The 23,567-nt window shown below is 41.6% G+C and overlaps 1 protein-coding gene across 3 annotated transcripts in view; it reads left to right on the top strand.

Moving 5' to 3' along the window:
- The window catches only part of EGFLAM (EGF like, fibronectin type III and laminin G domains), an 83,817-nt gene that overhangs the window by 8,256 nt on the left and 51,994 nt on the right, over positions 1–23,567 (top strand). For 2 of the 3 annotated variants that reach the window (XM_085043822.1, XM_085043824.1), the window contains exons 2-7: positions 8,611–8,723; positions 10,608–10,691; positions 11,825–11,851; positions 16,191–16,308; positions 16,556–16,691; positions 23,122–23,288. In XM_085043822.1, the coding sequence (XP_084899948.1) occupies positions 8,611–8,723; positions 10,608–10,691; positions 11,825–11,851; positions 16,191–16,308; positions 16,556–16,691; positions 23,122–23,288 (645 nt within the window). The remainder of the gene's footprint in view (positions 1–8,610; positions 8,724–10,607; positions 10,692–11,824; positions 11,852–16,190; positions 16,309–16,555; positions 16,692–23,121; positions 23,289–23,567) is intronic. The other variant, XM_085043823.1, reaches the window with a different exon arrangement.

Raw genomic sequence — 23,567 nt, 5'->3', positions numbered from 1 at the left:
CTGGGCTGCCAGTAAAAGAGGAAACATGGACATACTGGAATGAGTCCAGCAAAGGGTCCCACAGATGAATAAATGGTAAGAGGCTAAGAGGAACAGTTAAGCTTTCAAAATAAAATAATAATGGGAATCATACAAATGTATATAAACGATGAGGGAGTAATGAAGATAGAACTAGGCATTTCTCAGTGGTGCCCTGTGACAGGGCAGGAGGCAATGGGCACAAAGGGAAAGCAGGAATTCCCTTTAACATGAGAAAATACTTTTTTACTGTGATGGTGACTGAGAATTTAGACGGAGGTGTTGTGGAGTCTCTGTCCTTGGATATATTCAAACCTTGTTAGGCAAAGTCTTGCACAACCTGGTGCAGCTGAGCCTGCTCTGTGCATGGGTTTGGACTAGGTGATCTCCAGAGGTGCCTTCCAGCCTCACTCCCTCTGTGATTTTGCTGTGTCACAAGGATCTCCTGAAAATTTCTGTTTCAAGTTTAGGTTCCTTTGAGCTGCCCTCCACCCTGTCATGGATTGAAAACATCAACTGGACCAACTGCTCTGCTTTCTGCAGAGAAATGAGTGTTTGCTGGTGTTGTGATCAGTACAAAGGTGTTTGGTGGGAGGCTGCTACCCTTTGTGTTGCTGTATGAGGCCTGTGCAAGGACCTCAGGGATAACCAAACCGCACGCTGATTTTTGTCATACTTTCTGGGGCATGACCAGACTGTTTGTGTCCACAAATTATGAGCTTCAAAACAATCCCTCAGGATGTGGAGGGATTGTGGGAACCCAAATGCTGCATGTCATGTCCTCCCCCTGCACATTTGTTGCCTGTCATACGGTCAGTGTGTCCTCTTTATGCTTTAATCTTTTTGCATGTGTGTATGTAATGCATGTGTGATTATCTGATTGTATTTTTTTTTTTCTATCTGACCATTTTTCAGGAAACTCCCCTTGAATTCTTTTTCTTGCACTAAGTAAGATGTTTCTTCAAGAGCTGTTTTGTTCTCTGTTTCAGCAAGAGGGAAATGTGTAGTAGATAAAGCAAACAGATTAAGGGACATCAAGGAGAATGTTTTTCAAGTATCATGAACAATTCTGCCATGTGTCCCACTGAGATATTGAGATCTGGGTAGCAAACACCTGAAAAATAAGTGATGCCCATTGATGGGAAAAGAAATTTGTGTTTTTGCCATTTTTACAGTTTAACTGGCTTTTTTACTCATATATATAAAATGAAACTGTTATAACCATGTTATAAATGCTCAGGAAATGCAGCAGGGTGACTTGCATCTTTATTTTTATCATTTTGTTTCAGAGCAGTTAGAACCTGCTTAGTAGAGTTTCTTTTCTCCAACAATGCCCTAAGACTCAGTAATGGGCATTAAGCACTGTGTGATCAACTTTGTTAGTGTTTTCCTGTTTCTGCTTCCAGCTGTTTTCAGAGTGCCATGGTTTGTGAAGCTCCTCCAGTATTTGTGCTTCCTAGCACAATTCCTAGATGCATAACCCACAAGTGAAAAGAGAACAGCCTTTTTTTTCTCATGGAAATGGGTTGAATTTTATTAGATGACTCAAGTCAGTGCAAAGGGAAGGGAGAAGCCCTGGGATAGGAATGTGTGGAGAAATGCCTGCAGGAAGTGGGGTGGAGAAGTGGGGAGGTGGCAGAGTGGAAGGCATGCGACGTCTCTCTTGCCACTGGCAGTGAGCAGCTGCTTTTTCTCCTTGGTAGGATGAAACTGCACTGAAATGGCAGAGTTTCCTTCCCGTGCAGAGCTCCTCCTGCAGCTCACTGTGTGTGCCTCAGCCCGACAGCATGTGCCAGCCAGGCTGGAAAGCTGCTGCTTGATGCTGCCCATAAAAAGCTGAGTGGCTTTTTATGTGATGGACATTCACAGTGTAGTTCCAGCACAGGAAACCATGAATGAAGAAAACGGTGGAGGGGATGCCAGGATATGCTACTGGCATGCTGGTTCTTAAGCAGCTTGTCTCACTGATTATTAAAGTCTAGTACACAGACATGGTGACATACTGTTGCTTGATTTCAGCTACCTTCTGGCACTTAAATTAACCTCTGAGACACGTTTTTTCAAAGTTTTTTGAAAACTGGTGAAGCAGCTGATAACAAGGCAAGCCATGGCAGGGCAGGGAGGGTGCTGGCAGCAGGCAGGGCTAGCTGCAGCCTGACAGTCACTGGACACATCCACAGGGAAAAGGCAGATTGGAGCCCAGACAGGAAATCCCAAGCCAGGAAAAATGTTGAGCTTTGCATTCAAGCAGCCTGTAGGCTGGAGTAGGGAGACATGAGCCTCAGTACCATCCCTGCTCCAGGAACAGGAACCTGGCTAACACTTTCCTCTGCCAGGCCAAGGTGCTGCAGAGATGTCAGGAATTAGGACAGCCATGCCCCAGCACTGGGGCTTCAGTGGGTTAAGCACAAGCCTGGTTTTAGATGAGTGAGTGATAGATTTTCACTCAGACTCCCAGAAATGCACTGGAGGTTGTGCAAGTGAAGTGTCCTGGTGGGGGTTTTTACAGGAACCTATGCTCCACTTGCTCTGGAAGTGGAAAATGCTTCCATTAGGTGAAATATTTCACCAAGTTATCCAGGTACAGTGTATGCAGGTACGTATTTGTGTGAATCAAACTGGCCTCTGAGCAGTAAATATTAAAAACACGGGCCTGTAAGTGTTTCCTGGAGATTGTCCCATGTGCTTCTCTTGACTAGGGCAAGACAGATACAAACTTTTCTCAGAGATATGATGTCCCCTGCTTTTTATAACTTTCAGCACCAGGAATTCTCCAAAAGTGAGTCCAGAGCATAATCATCCACTGCTAGAATTTTTATATCTATATCCCAAATATTAAAAAAAAAAAAAAAAAAAAAGCAGCAGTCACTGCTTTTCCTTTTCACTCCTGGAAATCACTGTTGTACTGTGCAGAGCTCCCCTCCTCTCTCCTTCCTTTTTCTGCAGTTGGAGCCTTTCTGGGAGCAGAGCCTTGCTCTAGGAAGGAGTGTAAGGAGAGAACTGAGGCTTCCCATTGCTGCCTTTCTGTTCAGTGATCTGCAGGGCCAAGGTAAAGCAAGAAAAGCCATGGCAAAGTCACCAGTGACACTGTGCCTGCTTGTTCTTAATGGGATTCACAGTGTTGCACTGTAGCTTAAGTTCTGAGCTTTGTCTCCTTCATTCCTTCCTTGGGCTATAAAAACCCCAGTGATTGTCACCTCAGATGTCCCTGGGGCAGATAACACATGTATGTGAGCATCAGAAAAACATCACATGGGTCCAAGCCTGTTATTTATTAAAATGTTGAGGGACTCTTTTTCGTTGTGGTTTCTTTTGCAGTATTTTTGAAGGAGTAATGAAGGTCAGGTTAGTCTCTTCAAAGGTTTGTGCACTGTGGTTTGGATCAAAAACCACAATGCCTCTATGGGGCCGTGTTTACCTGCCATCTCTGCCCTGGTACTCAGTGTGGCAGTGTCCAGGTGATCAGCAGATTTCCTTTTGTCAGGGTCTGAGGCAGTGGTAGGTGATTCATTCAGAGAAATGGCCATCAAGATTTTTTTTTTTTTGTTTTCTGCATGGATAGTGCTGCTCCAGGTGCAGAACCAGGACAGGCAGGCTGAGATTTTCCAGTTTCAAGTCCTTGTCCTTCGTAGTTGTGGCTGCAAGTTTCTCACTCTCTTACATACTTCTGCTGGGCAGTGGGAGCTGAAAAAGGCTTCAAAGAAATTTAAAGATGGCACATTTTTTTCATTTAGAATTTCCTGAACTGTTCAGTTTGTCATGCTCTCTTCCTTCCACTGTGGTGTTTGCATAACTTTCGGTCTGCAAAATAAGAGAAGCCAAATACCTTATCACAGCTTGTTGTTTTATAAATAAGAATTTCACAAACATTTCAGTGAGAGAGTGAATGGACTGTACAACACTTTGTTTCACCTCTAGGAACAGCTGAGCTCTTTTTCCTCAAAATCAGCTGTTACAATGATAAAGTGCTATTTTAATGGAACACAGGGGTTTTTTTAATGAATTGGTGAATGCAAATAATGTTTCAAACAAAAGAAATTCAGAGATATTTCTAGAAGTGTTTTGTTCTGAAAACTTCAATTTAGAATTAGTTTGAATTTTTTCTTGAGTTTTTTAATCCTATTTCCTTACATTGTGACATGTTAGTAGTGGTAGTGAGCATTTAATCAACAAGTTTCACTTGTTTCATGGAACACAAACGGGAGACACATCAGCCTGGAAAATAAGGAGCCCTGCAGTCAGTACCTCTTAGCTGTTACCCACGGAGATTTAAAAGTAAAATAGTGAAATGCTTATCTCCTTTCGCTGGCTTATGACCTCTCATTAAGAGTAGTGCAGGAACCATAGTATGAAGATTTTAATTTTCCAAAGTACAAACTAGTAAAGATTAAATGAACCATCTGTTATCCCTTAGATGTATTACCATATTATTGCATGTGGATTGTATCAGTGAATTATTTGCATTTTATTTAAGGGTTTGTAAGTACCTGTGACTATCTGCTTGCCTCGATACAGTAAAAATATCTAAAAAGAAAAAACAAGATTACATTCTAAAAGAAAAATTTCTAACACAATTTTTTCAGATACTCCATTTATCAATATTTTAGATAAAAATCAGTATTTAGAGAAAAAATGTTTTCAATCACTATTATTTTAATCTAATTTAAAATTTGAATCAGTTTTGAAATTTGCTTGAAAATAGCAGTATTAGTAGTGTATACTAGCAGTGATGAGCTTTATCCAGTTCATCCAAAGTGCTTCAAACGTGAAGCTTGTGAACACTAGAAAAGTATTTGTTTGAAGTTGAATTTTTTTCTCATAACTGCTCATCAATGTAGTAAGATTGTGGTGTCAGTCCATGACAGGAAGGAAAGGAAAGGAAAGGAAGGAAAGGAAGGAAAGGAAGGAAAGGAAGGAAAGGAAGGAAAGGAAGGAAGGAAGGAAGGAAAGAAGGAAGGAAGGAAGGAAGGAAGGAAGGAAGGAAGGAAGGAAGGAAGGAAGGAAGGAAGGAAGGAAGGAAGGAAGGAAGGAAGGAAGGAAGGAAGGGAGGGAGGGAGGGAGGCAGGGAGGCAGGGAGGCAGGTAAAGAACTGTGTCTGCATAAGCAGTTTTTTTGCAGTAGCTGAAGGAAAGGATCAGGCTGAAGCATATGCTCCTGAGCCCTGCTCAAGGCCAGCCTGGGAGCAGAGGGTGGATTCATTGGAAATGTTTCTATTGTGTACTCAAGGTAACTGCACAAAATCACAAGGGCAGACATGGAAGTGACATTTCTGCTGGTGGATTCAGGGATGGCAAGGAGCATCCAGAGGCACTGGTACACAGAATCATAGAATGGTAGAAGGTTAAGGGGGTGGAAAGGGACCTTAAAGGCTATCTAATCTCAATCCCCTTGCCATAGGGACACCTCCCACTAGACCAGGTTGCTCAAGGCCTTATCCAGCCTGGCCATAAACATTGCCAAGGTTGGGGCATCCACAGCCTCTCTGGGCAACCTCTGACAGTGCCTCACCACCCTCACAGCAAAGAATTTAATCTGTTCATTACAGTAAAGAATAACACCACTGACTGGCCCAGGCTGGGGATCATTCCCAGGAGGCACACACTTAACCTGATGGTAGCCCATGGGTGTTTAATATATAGGCAGAGGCTGCTGTATGTAGCAGTGAGAGCCACAATGGAAGTGGCACTTGTATTGATGGCATAAGCATTTTCACTGTTTTTTATTTGAGTTGCTTTTTTGAAGCAAAAATTGAAATAATTATATATTCTTCAGCTCACTTCAAGAGCTTTTTTGGTGACTACTCTACTGGTTTGGTGGTTTTTGCACATTTTAGAAGTACAGAGCCAAAGATGTATAAACAAGAAGGAAAGTAGCTGTAAGCAGAAAAGTAAACACAACATTGTCAGCTCAACATTGTTAATCTACGGCTAAATCCTCATGAATTTCTTGTGCTTGATATACTTTCACAATGTATAGTCATAATATGTGTGAGAGTGCTCCTCCTTGATTAATGGCACTGGAGTAATTGCTTCCATTACCAGAACAGCATTTTGGGTAATATTGAACTTTCTGTGCTGGATGGGCCAGAAAGGAGAACAACTGTGTTTGTACAAAATGTGTCTAATTTTATTGTTTATATAAATTAGGTCCTTGTTCTTTATGGTCAGAGCAAATCTCTGAAGAATGCCTTCTTAGGAATTCACTGGAGCCAACTGCAGAGGATATTGCCGAGGGATCATCACTGAGGCAGATCTTTGGAGCATGTAGAAGTAGTGGATATGTCTCACCTCCCATGTCTGCAGATTCCCAATCCCCAGGTTGCAGAAGGGAGTAGGCTCTGTTGTGGTTTTGCACTGTGCTTGGTTCTACCAGGTTAACAGAGATTTCACACTGAGTTTTGAGAAGAGGTATTTCTAACCTCTATTCTTGGAGAAACTACAAGTGTTGAGTTTAAAACCCCTAGGGTTTTAACCTTGAAAACTCTTTATTATTTTTAATAGTCTAAACTTGACATTTGACATAATGACATAAATGTTTAGACCAGCTTCAGTATCTGTTTATAGTGTGCCTAATACATGATGCTCCATAAAATCATGCAAGATACGTTAAGCTCACATTTATCTCAAAATGGTTTGTCAGTAGAGCAGTGACACGTGTTGCAGCAGCAGTGATCAGCTGACAAAGCACTTTGATGTGCTTGTTCAAAAGCCATGACACCTCCTGCAGCTCTGTGCCATAAACATCGCTTGTGTCAGATCCTGCCATCACTTTGCCATGGTTGTGGAGGGAAAGCTCAGTCCAGAAGTGGACATTTTTTACTTTCTGCTGGGTTGTGTGAAATTCAGACCCTGACAACCAGAAGTGACTCTGAATCCCCAGACGCACATCACTGAGCTGTCAGGCCAGGAGCGGTGACAGCAGAGGACTGTGGGACTGCCACACTGCATGACATACTCCTCTCTGCCTTGCCCTCTGTCCTCCCCAGGAAATAACTGTGCACAGGTCAGAGCTGCCCCTGGCTTTCTTTTTCCTCTTGGCTCCCAGTCTGGGCACGAGGCAGCAGTCCCCAGCACGGTGAGTGCCACGTGCCTGCTTGTCGCGTGGCTCTGTCAGAGAGGGCAGGATGCTGCCCATCACCTGAGGCTGCTTGCAAAGACAGTGCTGGGGCTGATGGTGCTTACACCTGGTTCCCAAGCGTGTATCCAGCCGTGTCCCTGCTGAGTTAGGGAATTCCCAAACTTCTAGGGAGAAATAAACAAGAAGGATAGAAATATAGGCTTCTCTAGCTCATTGCTCTTGTTTTCCCTGGCTTAGTCCAGGGCTTTGTATTTACTCCACAGTGACAATTTATGGGCCAGTGTAACTGAGGTCACTGTTTGGCTCTCTGTGTCTCTTCCATCATCTGCAACCTGGAGATAGTAGTGTTTTCTAGGTCTGAGTGAATAATTCATTATGTGGCTCCTTATTAAACAGATGTTGCCTCTCTGCAGATAGTCTGCAAATGGATTGCATTTTGTTCAAAATTTATTTGTTGTTCCAAATTATTCACCAAATACTTTCAGTAAATAATGTTATTGGCCTATAGTGCATTCCAAATATGAATTTGAAGCCTGCCTTACATGACTATTTTTCATTGCTGTTTAAATGTGTTATTTCAGCAACTATGCCTTCCAGCAAACTTGTCTCCTAGAGCTTCCCCAGAAAGTAACAGAAAGATGCCATGAATACGTTAAGAGTGAATGTTTAGGGGGTATTCTTTCTTCATTATTAGTAATGCAGCATTAATGTTAATCTACCTCATTGGGTGTTGTGAAGATTGGAAAGGTGCCCATTCATTTTCTGGGTGTGAAATGCTTCTTAAGTGGACACTGATACCCCAGCCCTGGCTGCTCATCCCTGCTGCTCTTTTAGGTAGCAGGGGGTGTTTGGTTCCAGCTACTGCTGAGTGCAGGGCAGGAGGTGAGCATAGGAGGTGGGATGTGCTGTGTTCAGAGCCCCTGGACCAAGCAGGAACCCATGGGACTAAGTCTGTGCTAATGAAGAAAATGGGTGAGGGCCTAGGGAACATGGCATGGTTTGGCTCTCATCCACACAGTTGAACTCCTTTTCTTCCCCAAAAAATTCTGACTTACAGATGTGGTGTGTGAACTGTGCTGTCCTCCAGAACATTCTTGGGAGACCTTCCCAGTGGTCTCAATCTTTGCCACAGACTGTGCAAGCAATGTGTGAATGTCCCTGTCTTTGGGTCCTGGGTAGTGTCCAGCATTTCAGGAACTCATTGAAAAGCCTGTGGGTTGCTCAAAGGCATTGCTTGCAGCTGAGCAAGCTGAGAAACTATGTGCTCCTGAAGCTGAGCAACAGCTTGTCCACTTGTCCCCCTTTGCTTCCCCCACTCCTGGTGTTCCACTGCTACCTGGGAATTTGAAATTGGAGAGGGAAAAGGGGCACCCAAGTAAAAGTGGAGTAGTGGTCTGTGTTTTGTACTTTGGAGTGAGGGCAGCACAGACCTATTCTTCAAAGCCAAACCTACCAGATAGCTAAGGAGAGGGTTTTTGTCCTGTGGCTCCTCATACAATGCCATTTTGTTTCTAGCAGATAGGCTGGGGCCTCCTGTGGATATTCTGCTGGACTCACTGAACTGCACAGCATTCACAGTGCAGTGGAAGATGCCAAAGCAGCACGCAAGCACCATCACAGGGTACACGGTAAGGGATGCTGCATGGCCTCAGACTGCACACACTGCGGCCTGCGGGACAGCCCCTGCCCCCAACAGACACAGCCCCTGCCCAGAAAGCTGGGCTTGAGTGGAGTGAGCTGTAACCTTAAAAATCAAGCAGTTCATGTTTTAGAAACAAGCTATGATGGGAATTTGAGTAGGATGCCAAGGGCCTGCAGTGGATATAGATTGCTTTTCTGTTGTGGTTTTCCTTCAAGGCTCTCTGCAGCTGATAAAACAGTAAAGTAGAGCAGAGCAGGTCAATATTACACTGTGCAAGTGAAGGTTCAGGCAGATCCTTTGACTTGTACTTTCAACCTGAGGATTGCTTTAGCAGAAATATGTTTCCAAATTAAGCCTCTAAAACTTCCCAGACTGACAGCCAGTACAAGGGAAGGAGTGTTTCATGGAGTCTCTTTCTGGATAGGTGCTGTACTGCACAGAATCCCTGGGAACCCACCTACAGCATTAAATGTGAAAAGGGCTTTTGTTTTATTGTCCCCTACCTCAGAAGTCAGTTTCTGTTAAAGCAGCTGAATGATTTTCCCGTTGTGCTCAGCAATTTTATAGGGAAGTCTCTGACCCCCCATCAAACCTCTGCCTTGTTACCTTCTGCCTATAGGGCAAAACTGAATGGCTAAGCTAAACTGGGAACTGTGTTTTAGTGTACAAGAAAAACAGTGGGCACTAACATGCCATTCATTCATTTTTTGTTAGGCATTGCTTTAATAGGTATTCCATGGCAATGAAACTCAGTCTCAAAATGGAAGTTAGTCAGTAGGAAAGATATGGGATGTTGTCTAGAATGTGTTGCTTTCCCCTTCAACAAAAAACCCAAATAGCAGTTGTTTTTATTAGCATTTTCTGTGGAGGGATTTGAAATTTCCAGGAATAAAATACCCAAAGTTAAGTTTTATGTAAAAAAGTGGGAAGCAGAATACTACTGAGTACTTTTATTATTAATGTACCCTAATAGAATGAGAAAATTCCCTGCAATAGATATTTCTGGTACACATGTTCCTTTATCCCATGGTCTTGTAAATTACACCAGTGCAGCCCAGCTGCAGGGTTGATTTTATTGTTGTAAAAGTGCTGTGAACTAGAACATGGTAGTCTAGAACACCAAAAAGCACTTGCTGTGGCCAGGATCTGTCTCAGGTGGGCTCTGTGTGTAGCTGGGTCCATCCCTCTGTTTGAAAACAGAGTGGCTTAAGTTGTAAACAATTTTCACTCTTCATGCATGCAGATCAAGTATCTCCATTTATTTTTTTAAGCCTTGAGCTGGTATGTGGCATGACAATAAAACCAATCACAAGCAGCATCAATAGTACTGTATCCAAACTGTCTTCACTGCAGTATCTGGATGCTCTGGCATCTCAGGATTTCTGTGCACAAGAAGGCAGATTCTCTGTCTCATTAGTCCCCTGCGCATGGCAACTGATGTGGAGAGACATTTTATGATAGACCAATTACTATAATGTCATAATCATGTAATGTCAACCTCTTCCTTATATGCAGTAAGGTTTCTAAGCTGTGCAGACTAATCCCATAACATTTTAGCTGTCCATGCTGACCATGGACAAATGATGCACAATTAAAATTGTCAGCTCTGTCTGCACTACAAACACTACAACTGTGTTTCACATAAGTGTATACATTGTGTGATGGTGTCCTTTGGTCACACTGACAACTTCTAGGAAATATGTAAAGAATATTAAAGGACTTCATCTTTTCCTGCATTTGGAAAGGCAGGGCATCATGGGCTCAAATGCTGTCCTCAGTGTGAGAACAGTGCACTGGTGCACTTGTTCATAAGTCACTCTGAAACATTGAGTTATTGCTTTAACTGATTTGACTATATCTTCTTCCCAAGGTCTTTTACTCAGAAGTTGAAGGTGACAAGGCAGTTAAACAGCTCTCACACGATGTTCCCCTGAGTTTGGATATGATTAGCATGGTGAGTATTTCTTTTCATCAACATTCAGAGCACTGGAGCAGAACATGCAAGTGGAAACTTGCAACGGTATCCTTGTTGCCTGTTTGTGAAATCTGGTGAGGATCCAAAACCCAGATCTGCTCTGGGTATTGAGCAAAAGGAAATAACAATATTTTTCTGTTTGTGTGATGCACTTTTTCTCCTTGTTGTCTGTTTTATCATGTAAAACAATTGGGACTTGCTCTCAGCTTCCTAGAGCTGACCTTTGTCATCTACTAGAATAGGACTTTTAACCTTGAATATGCATTTTCTGTACATTTTCACACATGGAAGGGGTGGAATTGCACAAGTCTATGCCCAGTTAGAGTGAGTTGCACTGTCAGTGTATTGCAGTGTCTGCCACAGCTGTGTGAATTAACACATAGAGTGTTTTTGCTTCTATGTGAGACTGTGGCCTCCTGAAATAGGACTGCTTTAGTTGCAGTTCTGCAAGTTCATATTCTAGAATATTCCCCCAAGCTGCTGCTGTTTTTATTTTGTTCTTGAAAGCACTACTTTTTTCTCATGGCTCTCCATTTTTTTTTCTTTTCTTTTTTTTAAAATCTCCTTTGCATTCTTACTTTGGAGGTTTGTTTCATTTGCCCCTTCTCTTTCCTCCTTCCCTTTTTCTGCCCCACTTCCTCACTAGAAGCATGAGTGAAGAGGATACTCAGATTTCCTGCAGTTTTCCATCACTCTGGCTGTCAGTTCTGACTTCTGCAGGATTCTGGGATCACAATGAATGAAATAATATTGCTGTCATGATATATAATTTCTTTATTTATGCATTATTTTCTCCCTTCTTATCTTTATATCTCTTTCTCTCTTGGCCTTTTTTTTTCTTTCCTAAAAACCATTCTTGCTAGCAGTGCGAAGAAAGATCAAACAGCACAATGTTTTTTTTTGTCTTAATCCTAACAGCAGTGCATCTTAATCACTGGGAGAGGAGAGTCTGTATCCCAGTACTCATGCAGATGATTAACAGCTATATAGACTAGTATATGGTGCAGCACTGTTTTAATTCTTGTTTTAATTCCCTGACCCATTATTTATGTGGTTTTGCCATCACTTTTTAGTATGTTGGTTTTTAACAAGTTGTATTTTTTTTTTCCCAGGGTCAACCTGAAGGACAAGCAATTTTTGTGAGTATTGCTTCATGTGAAACTTGGTCACAGATGTGATTTTAAATTAAATTAAATGTTTCTGACTTGGTCTTTCCACAGACATACACACAAAAATTGATCTCAAATGCTGATTCTATGTAGCACTTACACATGATCTTTTGTGGTCAAAATGTAGCAAATAGTAGCCTCAAAAAGTTCAAAATCCACAGGTGAATAAGCTGGAGATGTGTAGGCAAAGCAGCTCCCTTTTTTAGCAATGGATAAACCTTTTTCTCAGTCATCAGAGGTGTTTATGGATGTATTGTTTTGATGGAGTAAATTTGTGTAAAAAATGAGATCTATCCAGGCAGTGAGGATTTAGAGGTGATGAGGACACTTGAGTAGTCAGACAGACAGTAAAAGGGAAGAACAAAGTCTGGCAGTTGGAAAGCAGATGAAGAGGAAAAAACCTGAGGCAGTCCAGTGAGAGCCAAGAAGGAGGAGGAGCACAGGAAGAGGCCAGCCTTGCAACGCCCCGGAGGAAGGAGTGGGAGACTAGCTACTAGTATAAAACAAGTTTGAAAGAAATACCAACTCTCTTAATGGCTTTGCAGCTGGTGAATTAATCAGATTGATTATTTCCAGTCCTGCCCTCAGTCGAGTCTGCTTCCTGTGAGCAGTAAACAGGTTGGGTTTACTGTGAGCAGAAGACAAGCAAGAGGTGCTCGAGTTTGGGTAGGAGAAGGATAGCAATTTCAGTGTTTAACTGAAATCCCTAGCATGAACAGCCTCTTGCAAACTTTTGTTTTCTGAGAGCTATTTTAGGACTAGAGAAATCTTACAAAATTGATGGAGCTCTCAGGGCTTTCATGATCTGAAGTGATGTTTGGTTGGACTATAGGAGGCTGAGTCCTCAGGATGCACTTGAACCAGGACTGTCTGGGTCAATCTTAGCTGAGTTGAGTCTGGATTATGGCATTTCAGAGTTGAGGTTCCACGCTGGGCTCTTTTTTCTGCTTGATAAAAATAACACTTCTGAGGGGTACTTGTGGAGAAGTATGAATGGCTGGGATTAATCAGCTCCCAGCTGTCATTAATCCTGCAGGAAGTGGTGTTCTCGATGAAATGCTTTCTGTTGTATTCATACCAAACTGAACAGAAATCTGCAATAGTTTTGTGGTTAAGTCTGCATAGTTTATGTTTCCATCACTAAGCCTCTTCTCCTGGTGCTGGGTATGACCCTGCTGCTTTCTTTGAGGCTTCTCTGGGCTGCGTGGCACCTCTGCAACAAGAGCTGATTTGCACTGCCTGTTTCTGTGTGTGTGTATGTTCATGTGCCTGCATGTAAACAGAGTGGATAATGCATTATTGTGTATTTTATCATCATAAAGCAGAGAACATGTAAGTGACAGCAGCCAGGAGAAATGCAGATGTCAGGCGGTTGCTCTAATCAGGCATAATATTCAGGGATTCCAGCACACATAGTAAAAAAATAAGAAAAATCTATAAATATTAGTAGGCTTTAAAGGTGGGAGGTTTTAGGTTGGGCATAGAGCCCTGGAGAGCAGCACTGCTCCCTGTCAAATGACTAAATGTACCAGTGCTAAATGAGAAGTGACCAGCTGAGATCAGTAGTGCAGGGAAGGAATTGTCGTCAGGGGAGGGAGTGTCATTAAACCCAGCTCAGTTCCTGCAGCTGTGCTGTAATCCAGGGTTTGATGTTTTTTTGGATTAAAACAAAACAGAAAACAGACATTCTTTTGGAAAACAATTTGTAATCCTGGTTTCTGTGAGGCAGCCTTCTGAGCCTCACAAACAGTTCCAACACACTTGCAGGGAAGGCAAATTGTGTGGCAGGGCAGGGAAGGATATATGGGATAATCTAAGTGCAGTTTGCTCCCCTACTACAGAAAAGACATCACATTGCTTCACCCCATTCAACAATGTGAGATTGGAATGAAAATACCAAATGTAATTTTTTAGGATTTTAGTAAGAGAGTTGTGGAAGACAAGAATTGTCACCACCAATATGTTGGTGACTACTCAGACATCATAAGCAATCTAGTGTTGAGTTTGGGGGATCAGGCCTCAAAATAGAGAGGTAATCTGAGTGGAGGGAGGAGTGCAAAAATGATGGGGATAACTCTTCCACATACTACCTAAATTTGCTATCTGTGAGGCCACTCTGTCTCTTCTGAGAGGTAGAAAATTGGGTTTAAGACCTGTCTTCAAAATTCAAGCAAGAAAAAGAAATTAAATATGTACTCCCAGGCTTCTGGACAGTGAGGCACAAAGAAACATGTTTCTTTTCCAGGATCTGATTGGCAAGTGTTCTTGGTGTGAGGTGGGTATTCCTTGACATTGCCACAGGTCAGGGAAGCTTGATAGTGTCCTGAATCTTATTCACTGATGTCCTGATCCTTGAAGATTAGAAGATGCTTGGTGTCAGGGATCCCCACTGTGTGTTCCAGAGCTGTGTTCATGGAGAGGGCACTGCCAGGAGGAGGCAGGTAGCCACTTGTGTAAGGCATGAGTGCACCTTGCTGGGTTTTTTAGGGCACACGTACTGAATTTAAATACCTAAGTAGGTATTAGGGCTTTTGATCTTGATTGGCCAGGCACTCAGTGAGATTCCTTCTGTTTAGTTTATTGTAGGCTTGAGGCTGGAGGTAATAATATGAATCACATACATGAATGTCCAGCTCTCTGCAAGGGCTGAGCTCCTGAATAGTGTGAAAACAATAAAAATAATGAAGGACTTTTCCTCATAAGAGTGAATGTAATAAGGAGGAATACTGGCAGGAACAGATGCACACAGTTTAAGGGCAGACAGACAGTATGTATGGCATTGAGGATAGAAAGGCAGGAGCACAGGCATCAGTTTTGTCACCAGGAGGACGTACTGGGTTTTCAGCAACTGGCTGCTCAGATCACACAGGGAAAGAGCTCAGTCACTTAGCTATGAGACTGAAAGACCCACATTAATCTTTCGAAGTGAATGTTCTTGCTGCCTCTCTCTGAACAGTTACTTTTCCAGCATTGTTATCATCTCGGATTCATCTCAGATTTGTCCAGATCATTCAAGAGTGAATGGTGGAAAAACAGGATAGTGGTCAGATGGTCATGTGGCAATTGGTGTTGGAGCTCCAAAACCACTCCCAGAGAAATGACAGATGACAGGGTGTTGCTGAACAACACTGTAGTAATAATGTAAGTTCCCCAAAGAGTACAGAGGAAGTGTTTTTTTCCAAAAGACCATCAAAAGGAAATTTAATAAAAGTTTTGGATTGTTTACTATTTTACTGCAACTGGAAATGCAGATTTAATGTCTGTTCCAATGTGAAGAGAGAGGAGAACTCTGCATTTTCAAATGCACTGTGACTAATGTGTTTAATATCAGCGAAAGGAAACCAGAAGAAAAATTGCTGTAAAACAGGTTTTTTGTAAGTGCTGATTTTTCACACCAGAACAGTCTGTGGTGTAGAACCTGGTGTTTCTGTTTACTTGTATATGCCATCAAAATTCATAAATCTGGGCTTAACACAGACATTCCAAGTAGGCTGCAGGTAAAGAATTCTGAATTTCTGAACACATGTACACATTCTCCATTAAAGATCAGATCTAAATGTCTGAGGCTGATCCATGCTATGTGTAACAGCCTGTGATGAAATGTTTTGGTGACATTTTCCATTTTCTGGGAGAATTGAACAGGCTCCTCTGAGGAGTATTCATCAGCACAAGCTCTTCACATGCAGTTGAGTATTGCCTCCTTTACCATAGTTGTCTGTGGGTTAATCTTTCTGTGTTTATGGCAGAAGGACAAATAAGGGAAATGCTTGCTTCAGGTCAAGGCTGTTAGCTGAGCTCGTAAAATTGTGAGAGATGATGGGATAGGGCTCTGCTCCGTGAGAAATAAAGGATCATCAGTTCACACTGCATCAAATTGCTTCACTCTCAGGAGGCTTTATGGCCTCTGAATTTAAAAGAGAAATAAAAACAAACAATAAAAAAAAAGGAAGAAAACACACCAGACTGATACCAAATGCTAGCAGTTGGCCCAAGGGAGGGAATAGTATGTGACTTTGACTTCACCAGTGAAAAAGCTAGATATCAAATGCAAACGATCTGCAACCTTATGAGTTATGCTGAGAAATGGGTCCAGGTCAGCCTCGTGGATTCCCCTGGGGAGAAGCTGCAGCTTGAGAGGAAACATGATTCTATTTGTGTTTGTTGTTTCTGAGCTGCACTGGGCTTGGGACAATCTTCCTAGGAGAGTACATGGAAAACGCCATGTAAGATCCCTGAACCCCAGCTCAGCACCATCCCCAGTTGCACAGAATTGCTCTCACAATGTGCCTGTCTGCTCTTGACTTGGCAGGATGTTGTTATCGGTGACCTGAAGCCAGGCACTCCACACCGTGTCAGCGTCGGAGCTTACGGCTGGGCGGGGAAGGGACGGCCCAGCATGCCCAGGGAGGTGACAACTTTATCCCAAGGTAATGCTGCCTCCAGGGTTCCCCTGCAAAAATGGCAGGGACATGTCTGTTGCACTCACACCTGACCTCTGTAGTGTGCAGTATCACAGTATTTCAGTGTTATTTTTCCACAAAAGTAGGGGTTTAGAGGGGCAGTTGGGTGAGGGGAGAAGCCAATGAATTTGATTTCTATGTCAGTTGATGTTGGGTTACTGTGTGTAGCATCTCAGCTGCTTCTCTAATGCTATCCCTTTGCACTTCTTCTTAGATAAGTGCATGCCCCCTGCACCACCCTATCAGCCCCAGATCGTGGTGGTTTCTGATTCAGAAGTTGCATTGTCCTGGAAGCCTGGAGTGAGTGAAGGAAGTTCTCCCATCCGGTACTACACAGTGGAGTTTATCAGGCAAGTTTGCCAGTGGAGTCTGAATTTCAGTGTGTGCACACTATAGTGTTTTGGTTTTTTTTTTTTTAACCTAAACTGCACTATTAAACTGCATATAGATGTGATTTATTTACTTACATAGTTCACTTAGTTCACTCTCAGTGTGTACTGAATTACCATGAAAATATAAAGACAAAACCAGAAATTATCTAATTTGTTATAAAATCACCAATAAGTTGTACTTTCTGATGGAAGCCTGGGTGAAAGTTTCTACTGTCATCAAACGCTGACAAACCATGCTGAGAAAAGAGTGTTTGGCAGAGTGGTTTCCCTGGGCTGCTGTAGAAAATAATCTGAGGATTGAAAATTCAGTATGTTGGGTAGTTTTAACTGACAAAATGTATATAATCATAGAAACATCAAGATTGGAAGAGATGTTCAAGGTCATCCAGACCAATCATCAACTGAGCACAACCCCTGCAGCCCCTAAACCACATCACCCAGTGCCAGACTCAGACACCTCTTGAACACAAAGTCGTTTGGGTCTTGAGCTTGCAGGATTTAGACGTGCTTTGTTATGTTAATGCTAATCAAGTTTACATGAAATGTTGATCTCTCTGTTTAGATTTGGAAGGGAAAGTGGGGTGTTGGTGAGGCTTTTTTTTTTTTTTGTTTTTGTTCTTTTACGTTGAAGTTTAAAATTCGCAACAGTAGAACTGAACTGTCAGAAGGTGCCAGTCAAATTGCTTTTATAACCTGCATGAGAAGGGTCAGGAGGAGGTGATTGTATCTGCAAGCATAAACAAGTATTTGTACTTGACTGTTCATACTGTACTTGCTTGTGTGAGCTAATATCTGCAAACAAATCAATTTATTTTTATTCGCCCCAATGTTTACCCTTACAGTGAATGTAAAATTCACCCTTTTAATCCTTTGGGTGAATACTTGATGCCAGGCTTTAGTTGAGGTTCCTGGAAAAGGAGTGAGTATTGATTCTTTACCTACTCTGGTCTGTAAAGGTCAAAAAAATCATTCTTAGGAAGACATAGTCATTTTTAAAAAGGAATTGTTGTTGTTGTTGTTGTTGTTAGACAGGAAGAACTTGATTTTTAAAGTATGGGTACAATCTAGAAGATATTGATGTAGCAGAAAGAGTACCCAGACTGAAAACCTACTTGTTAACTGATGCACTTTGTGTTTGTGCTAAAAAGCCCCATATTTAGTTGGAGGCCATCCAATGTTCAGTGCACTGTGGGGCAGGACATGAGGGCTGAAGATAACTATCTCTCTTGTGTAATGCCTTCTGTAGACCTACGATGAAATTTCTTCAGTATCTGTTTTTTGAACACAATTTTTATCTGAGCTTTTTGCTCTCTCTCCATCTCTTCTCTCCCATTTGCTCAGTTGATGGGGAAGGGATTTTGTTGAGTTCTAATTGACTGCACTTCTATCACCTCCGTGCTTTTACTGGAAAGTGGAACCTGGAGGCTTATGTACACTTCTTCAAAACACCAGGAGCCTGCTAATGGAAGAAGTGGGCACCATCATCTCCATCTGATACACTGAAAGTGCACCCTTGAATGTTTTTGTTCAGCTAGGGAGTGGAAAGCTGCCTGCGCTGTTTAGGTCAAGATTTCAGTGCTTCATAAGTTTTAGACTTTGGAAAAGAATTTGCTAACAGCACCATGTTTTGATTACACTGTTTAGTTTAAGGTTTAAAGCTAAGTTGAATGTGCATTTGTTAATTTTGGGATTATGCTCTCTTAGACTTGGAATCTTGGTTATATATTTGGAGTAAGTTCAATGAACCATAAGGTCTAATGCCAGTTAGAGGTAAACATTTAACTTTAAGCTTCATATAATTACTGTAAAATGTATTATCATGAGTTAAAGCTAGTAAATTAAACCAACGTAAAACTAAAACAAATCAGTTTAAGTAAATCTAGAACCGAGTCCTCTTATGTCAAAGAAATACACAATTATCCTTTGATTTTGCAAAATTAGTAACTTTCTTATGCAAATCTGTAATTTCACTTGCATACAGCACAAATATCTAGAAACAGTTACGTTGTTTAAATAATTTCCATCTTCTTAGAACTAACTTTATGAATTTAACCCTAGAAGAAGCATGTTGGGAGGAAATGCTCTTCTCAGTTTCTCAGCTACGATACTGGTGATTAAAACTTGATGACAATTCAACACATTAATTGTCTTGAGATACTAGAATCTAATCAGAACCAGAGATAGCCTGCAGCCTGCCTCTGCTCTGCAGAGTCTAAATTTGGTGATTTTCAGGGTCTACATTTGGTGATTTATTTAAGCACTTGCCTGATAGGTTTCCCTTGGGACCCATTTGTTCAGTACAGGCAGTGGAGGGCTGCAGGAGGCTCATAGCATGAGCTGAGTTAACTCAGGCTCTGCTCTGCTGCTGACTAAAAGAGGATGCTAAGGAGAAACAATCCCAACTTGTCTAAATGCTGGAAGTCAGTAGGGAGACTGTATGACTGACTCGTCACTGGCTGGTTCGTAGGTAATGTGCAATAGAATGTGTTAAAACCAAAATATATGTTGTCTCTGCAACCTTGTAGGCTGAGTGTAAATATTCTGTTGGTTAATTGTGAGAAGTATTTAATGAAAAATTACATTTTTATGAAAGCCTCTAAAGTGAGACCCTGGACTTAAACATGAGTTTGACTGTTTTTCCTAAAGATGCTATACAAAATTAATCCTTAAAAATGTCTTGGATATTTTCACTCAAGTACACCAAATGCTGAATGCCTACATGATCTTTTAAATTGGTGATTAACCCAAATTTTTATACCCCGATAGCACCTACAGAACCACAAGTGTTTCAGCAGCATATGCCCTAAAACAATCAGGTCACTTTCATCTCACTGGTATGTAGATGAAATCAAAAGCTTTTAATATTAATCTTGGCATGCAAAGAAAATTTTTCAGTATCTTCATAGTGACATGAAACTTCTGCTGCAATGCATTAGGCAGGCTCTGCTGGTAAAACTGGGAGATTTATGATATTCAGATGTTAAGGTGGTGCAGATTCAACATAGTGTTGTGCATAGATTTCTTGACTAGTTTGAAGCCTTCCCTCTCCCTCCCAGAAAAATCTATCCCTGAATCCACTCCCTGTTGAACTGTCTGTCTCTGGCACTGCACTGAACCAGACAGTCATTGTTTGCTTTTGTTTGCAAAGAATCTGAAACAACAGATCTGACCAGGGAGACACCTCCCAATATCCAGGGAAAATACTTTTAGTTTTTCCTGATTATTGAATGAAGCAGGCATATCTGCACAGTGTTTACCTCACTGCTTATGAGGATGAAATCCTTCTAAAGGTAATTGAGGAAGAAAGAGGAGCGAAACATGTTAGGGAGGAAGTGCTTAATAACATTAGATAGCATGAGAAGAATATCTAACAAGAGAATAAGTTTGGAAAATTGTCCAGTTTTTCTTTCCTCAGAGTTGACCTGGCATATTGGTTGATATATTTTGTAGAAAGTGTCACAATAATGCGAAACAATAATAGTTAATAAAAATAATATGTTATAGTGTATTATATCCTACAAGAGATTTTTCCATAGCGAATGATGATGTATTGTACTTGTCATCATACTTACTATTTGCTTGAATATTTTTCAAAAACCATTATAGGGCTGAATTTGCCCCTTGAGATGAGTACTAATACGGCACAGAAGAACAATCAGATACCTTAGAAAAATTGGATTGCTAGTGGGTGCCTCACACTTAAATAATTTCCAGGTGATTTTCAAAGGAAGTTCAAGTGACTATAAAATTGCTGTTCTCTGCATCAGAAAGAACTCTCTTCTTGAATTGAATCAGTTGCCTGGTTACAACATAAAGCAATAATCCAAACTTTTTGGGTATATTTTGCATGGAATTTTGCCCTTGGTGTATTACCCGTCCAGTCCTACTGACTTTAGCCATATATTTATTATCTCAAAACCACTATGACTTGTGCTAGATTCTTGCTGCATAGCATTTATGTGTTGGAGGTGCACAGCTGCAGCTTCAAGAGCAGGCAGTGTCCATGGAAATAGTCTGATTTCCCCATTCACAGATACAACACTGGGAGCTGCCCTGCAAAGGCTTGGCCAGAGGCAGAGAGACCCGTGTTGGGGAATGTAGTGCTGCAGAAAAATGGGAAAAGTGGTATGTTGGGGAATGTAGTGCTGTGGAAAAATGGGAAAAGTGGTATCAAAATGAGCCCTTGCAGTGTAAAAGTTGACAACACACTGAAATTTGCCATAAAAAAAGTACCATGGAGACCATTTTCAACAAAATGTTTCCATCTCAGGGAATACAGGCGCTGGCTGGCCCTGGATGCAGTCACCAGCTGAATTTGTGTTCCTTTCCCCATCTGTTTGCCATGTTTTCATCTAATACAGTTTTGTTCACACAGGGAGCACTCTGGCGAAGTAGCAAAGGTCAAGTGATAAATCTCCCTCTTTCCCTCTCCTTCAGCTGCAGATCCTTACATGTTTGCAGGCATTTCCTTTACTGTAAACTTCTGCAGAAGGAAATGTTGGGAGAGACAGTCAGTCAGCAGGGTATTTGAAGGGTATCCTGCTGTCTGTGTTATCTCCTAAATCTTTTTAGGGTGCAATGCCTCCTTTGGGTCCCTTCATCAAAGCCGTGTGTTTCCCCTTGGTTGGATACATTGGCAAGGTCTGTTGCAAAAAGGCAGCTTTTGAGCAAGCAGGAATTCCTTGGATGGGAATTAGAACCAAAAAAGGATGTGTACGGGAAAATTGAAAACACTACTAAGCAAGCCTTTGGAAGGAAGCAATGTTAACAGCTTTCATTTGGAAAACACTATATATTTTCATTTTGGCCCAGGCATCAAAAGCTCAGAGGAGGGAAACAATAGAAGAGTAGCCAAAATAAATGCTCTCCTGTCTACCAGGAAATGGTGGTGAAGGGTGACTTAAGATGGTCTGTTTAGCTGTCATTACATCTTGTGCATTTGTCTGATTTTGTTTTTATTTTTAGCAAGACAATGAAATACTCGTGTCCTGTGTGCCACTGTGCACTTGAGCCAGGCAGCTGGAAGTGCTGCTTTGCCACTGCATTTGCCATGCTGGCACAAAGCAGTGGAACCTCAGTGATCAATAAATCTTGTATTGACCACTGAAAGAAAACATACATTAACTCTGGCATTTCCTTCCATCTGAAAATAAACAAATGCAAAATGCCTGCCTTGTGCTATAATTTTTAATTTGAAGACTGTTGGAGACATTTGCAGCTAGTCCTGTGTAAACACTGGTAGATTCAGGGTGCACTTGGAGGTTATTTCCTGTAATAAATATCGCAAGAACACTGGAATAATTTTATCTGAAAGCCATTTCTGTCCTTATTTTACTGCCATAAACTTTAATTTTAATATTTTGGGTGGCCTGGAGTGAATGTTTACATTTTTGTTTTGTTTGTATTTGTTTAGCTTCTCATTTTGTTCTCTCTTTGATAAGAAGAGGCCACTTTCAGAGAGAGTGGAAATGGTGTTGAAAGCATCAGAATACTCTCTCTAGTACTTGAAGTTGCCCACCCCTTTAAAATGTGCCTCTGTGTATGAATTTAAAACATTTGATACCAAACTGCCTTGTGAATGGTTATACTGGTTTCAGATATATTATAATGGCACTTAGAGAAGCACTTAATGGGAGCTGGCTTCCACTATGAATCAGGACTTAACCAGGCATTATCCAAAAGCAGCCATGGAAATTTTGTTACAAAATCCATGTATGTAGGCCAAGTTCTCTGCATTATTGTTCTGTGGGGTTTGGGTTGTCTTTGTGGGGGGTTTTGGTGGTTTTGTTTAGTTTTTTTTTTTTTTTGGGTTGGGGTTTCTTGTCTGTTTGTTTGTTTTCTGAAGAGAAGACTTTGGATCCATATTTTTCTATGTGAATGCATTAACCTTATTACCTGGGAGATCAAGGGTTGGATTGTCATCTTGCTAATGCTTGTATGTGTTTGAAGGGACTTACTGTAATTAGAACACAACCCCTTAGAAATAAATCAAGTTCTTTCCCTCTATTGTGAAGTATTTCTTCATACAGCCACACAGGGAGTTGGGAACAGGAGGTAATAGACCCTCACTTGAAAACTATGGATTTAAAAGGCATGAAACTGACAAACATAACTGGATTTGTCATTTGGTGCTCTAAATAACCTCCTTGGCTTCATGAGGAAAATCTGAATAGTGGGTTTGTATGACTGTGCAGTTCTGACATCACAGGCTTTACAGCCTGGTAATGGTTGGCTGCACTGTCTGATCCTTTAAGAGTGAAGGGTTTCAGTGATGATCTAAAAGACTTCTGTCTCATTTATTTGTGTATTTCCTAGGAAAATTTACAGGCAGATAATTTATACAGCCAGTTTAAATTATTTAAGATCTGGTCTTTGTTTGATCCTCAAGGCCAGACCTTGACAGCAACTGGACGGTAATAAGAGAGCAGATCCAGATGGAGTCCATGGTTCTCAAAGGACTTCTCCCAAACACCAAGTATCAGTTTGCTGTCCGAGCAGCAAACTCCTTTGGATCCAGCCCTTCCAGCGCGCCGAGCGATGTCATCCGCACATTCAGTGAGTACAAACACCTTTTTGTAATTAAAGCTACACAGAAATGAAGTATATCTGTAAATAAAGTGTGTCTGGGGTAGCTGTGGAGGCCTGCTGGTGGAAAGAGTTGCTCTCCAGGCACAGGCACCCCCATTCTTATGCATCTCAGTCCTGTCTGAGGAGCTTGCAGCAAACATCCTGTGGAAGTCAAGCCACGAGCAAAGACTTGAAAAGATCCAGGGAGGATCACTCTAATGCCATTTCTCTGCTCTGGAGGTCATTTCCAGGTATTTTTGGATGGCT

This window comes from Lichenostomus cassidix, chromosome Z, assembly GCF_008360975.1.
Source record: "Lichenostomus cassidix isolate B80296 chromosome Z, HeHo_3.0, whole genome shotgun sequence".
NCBI lineage: Eukaryota > Metazoa > Chordata > Aves > Passeriformes > Meliphagidae > Lichenostomus > Lichenostomus cassidix.
The sequence above is the reverse complement of the archived record's forward strand: the minus strand, read 5'-3'. Positions and strand labels throughout refer to the sequence as shown.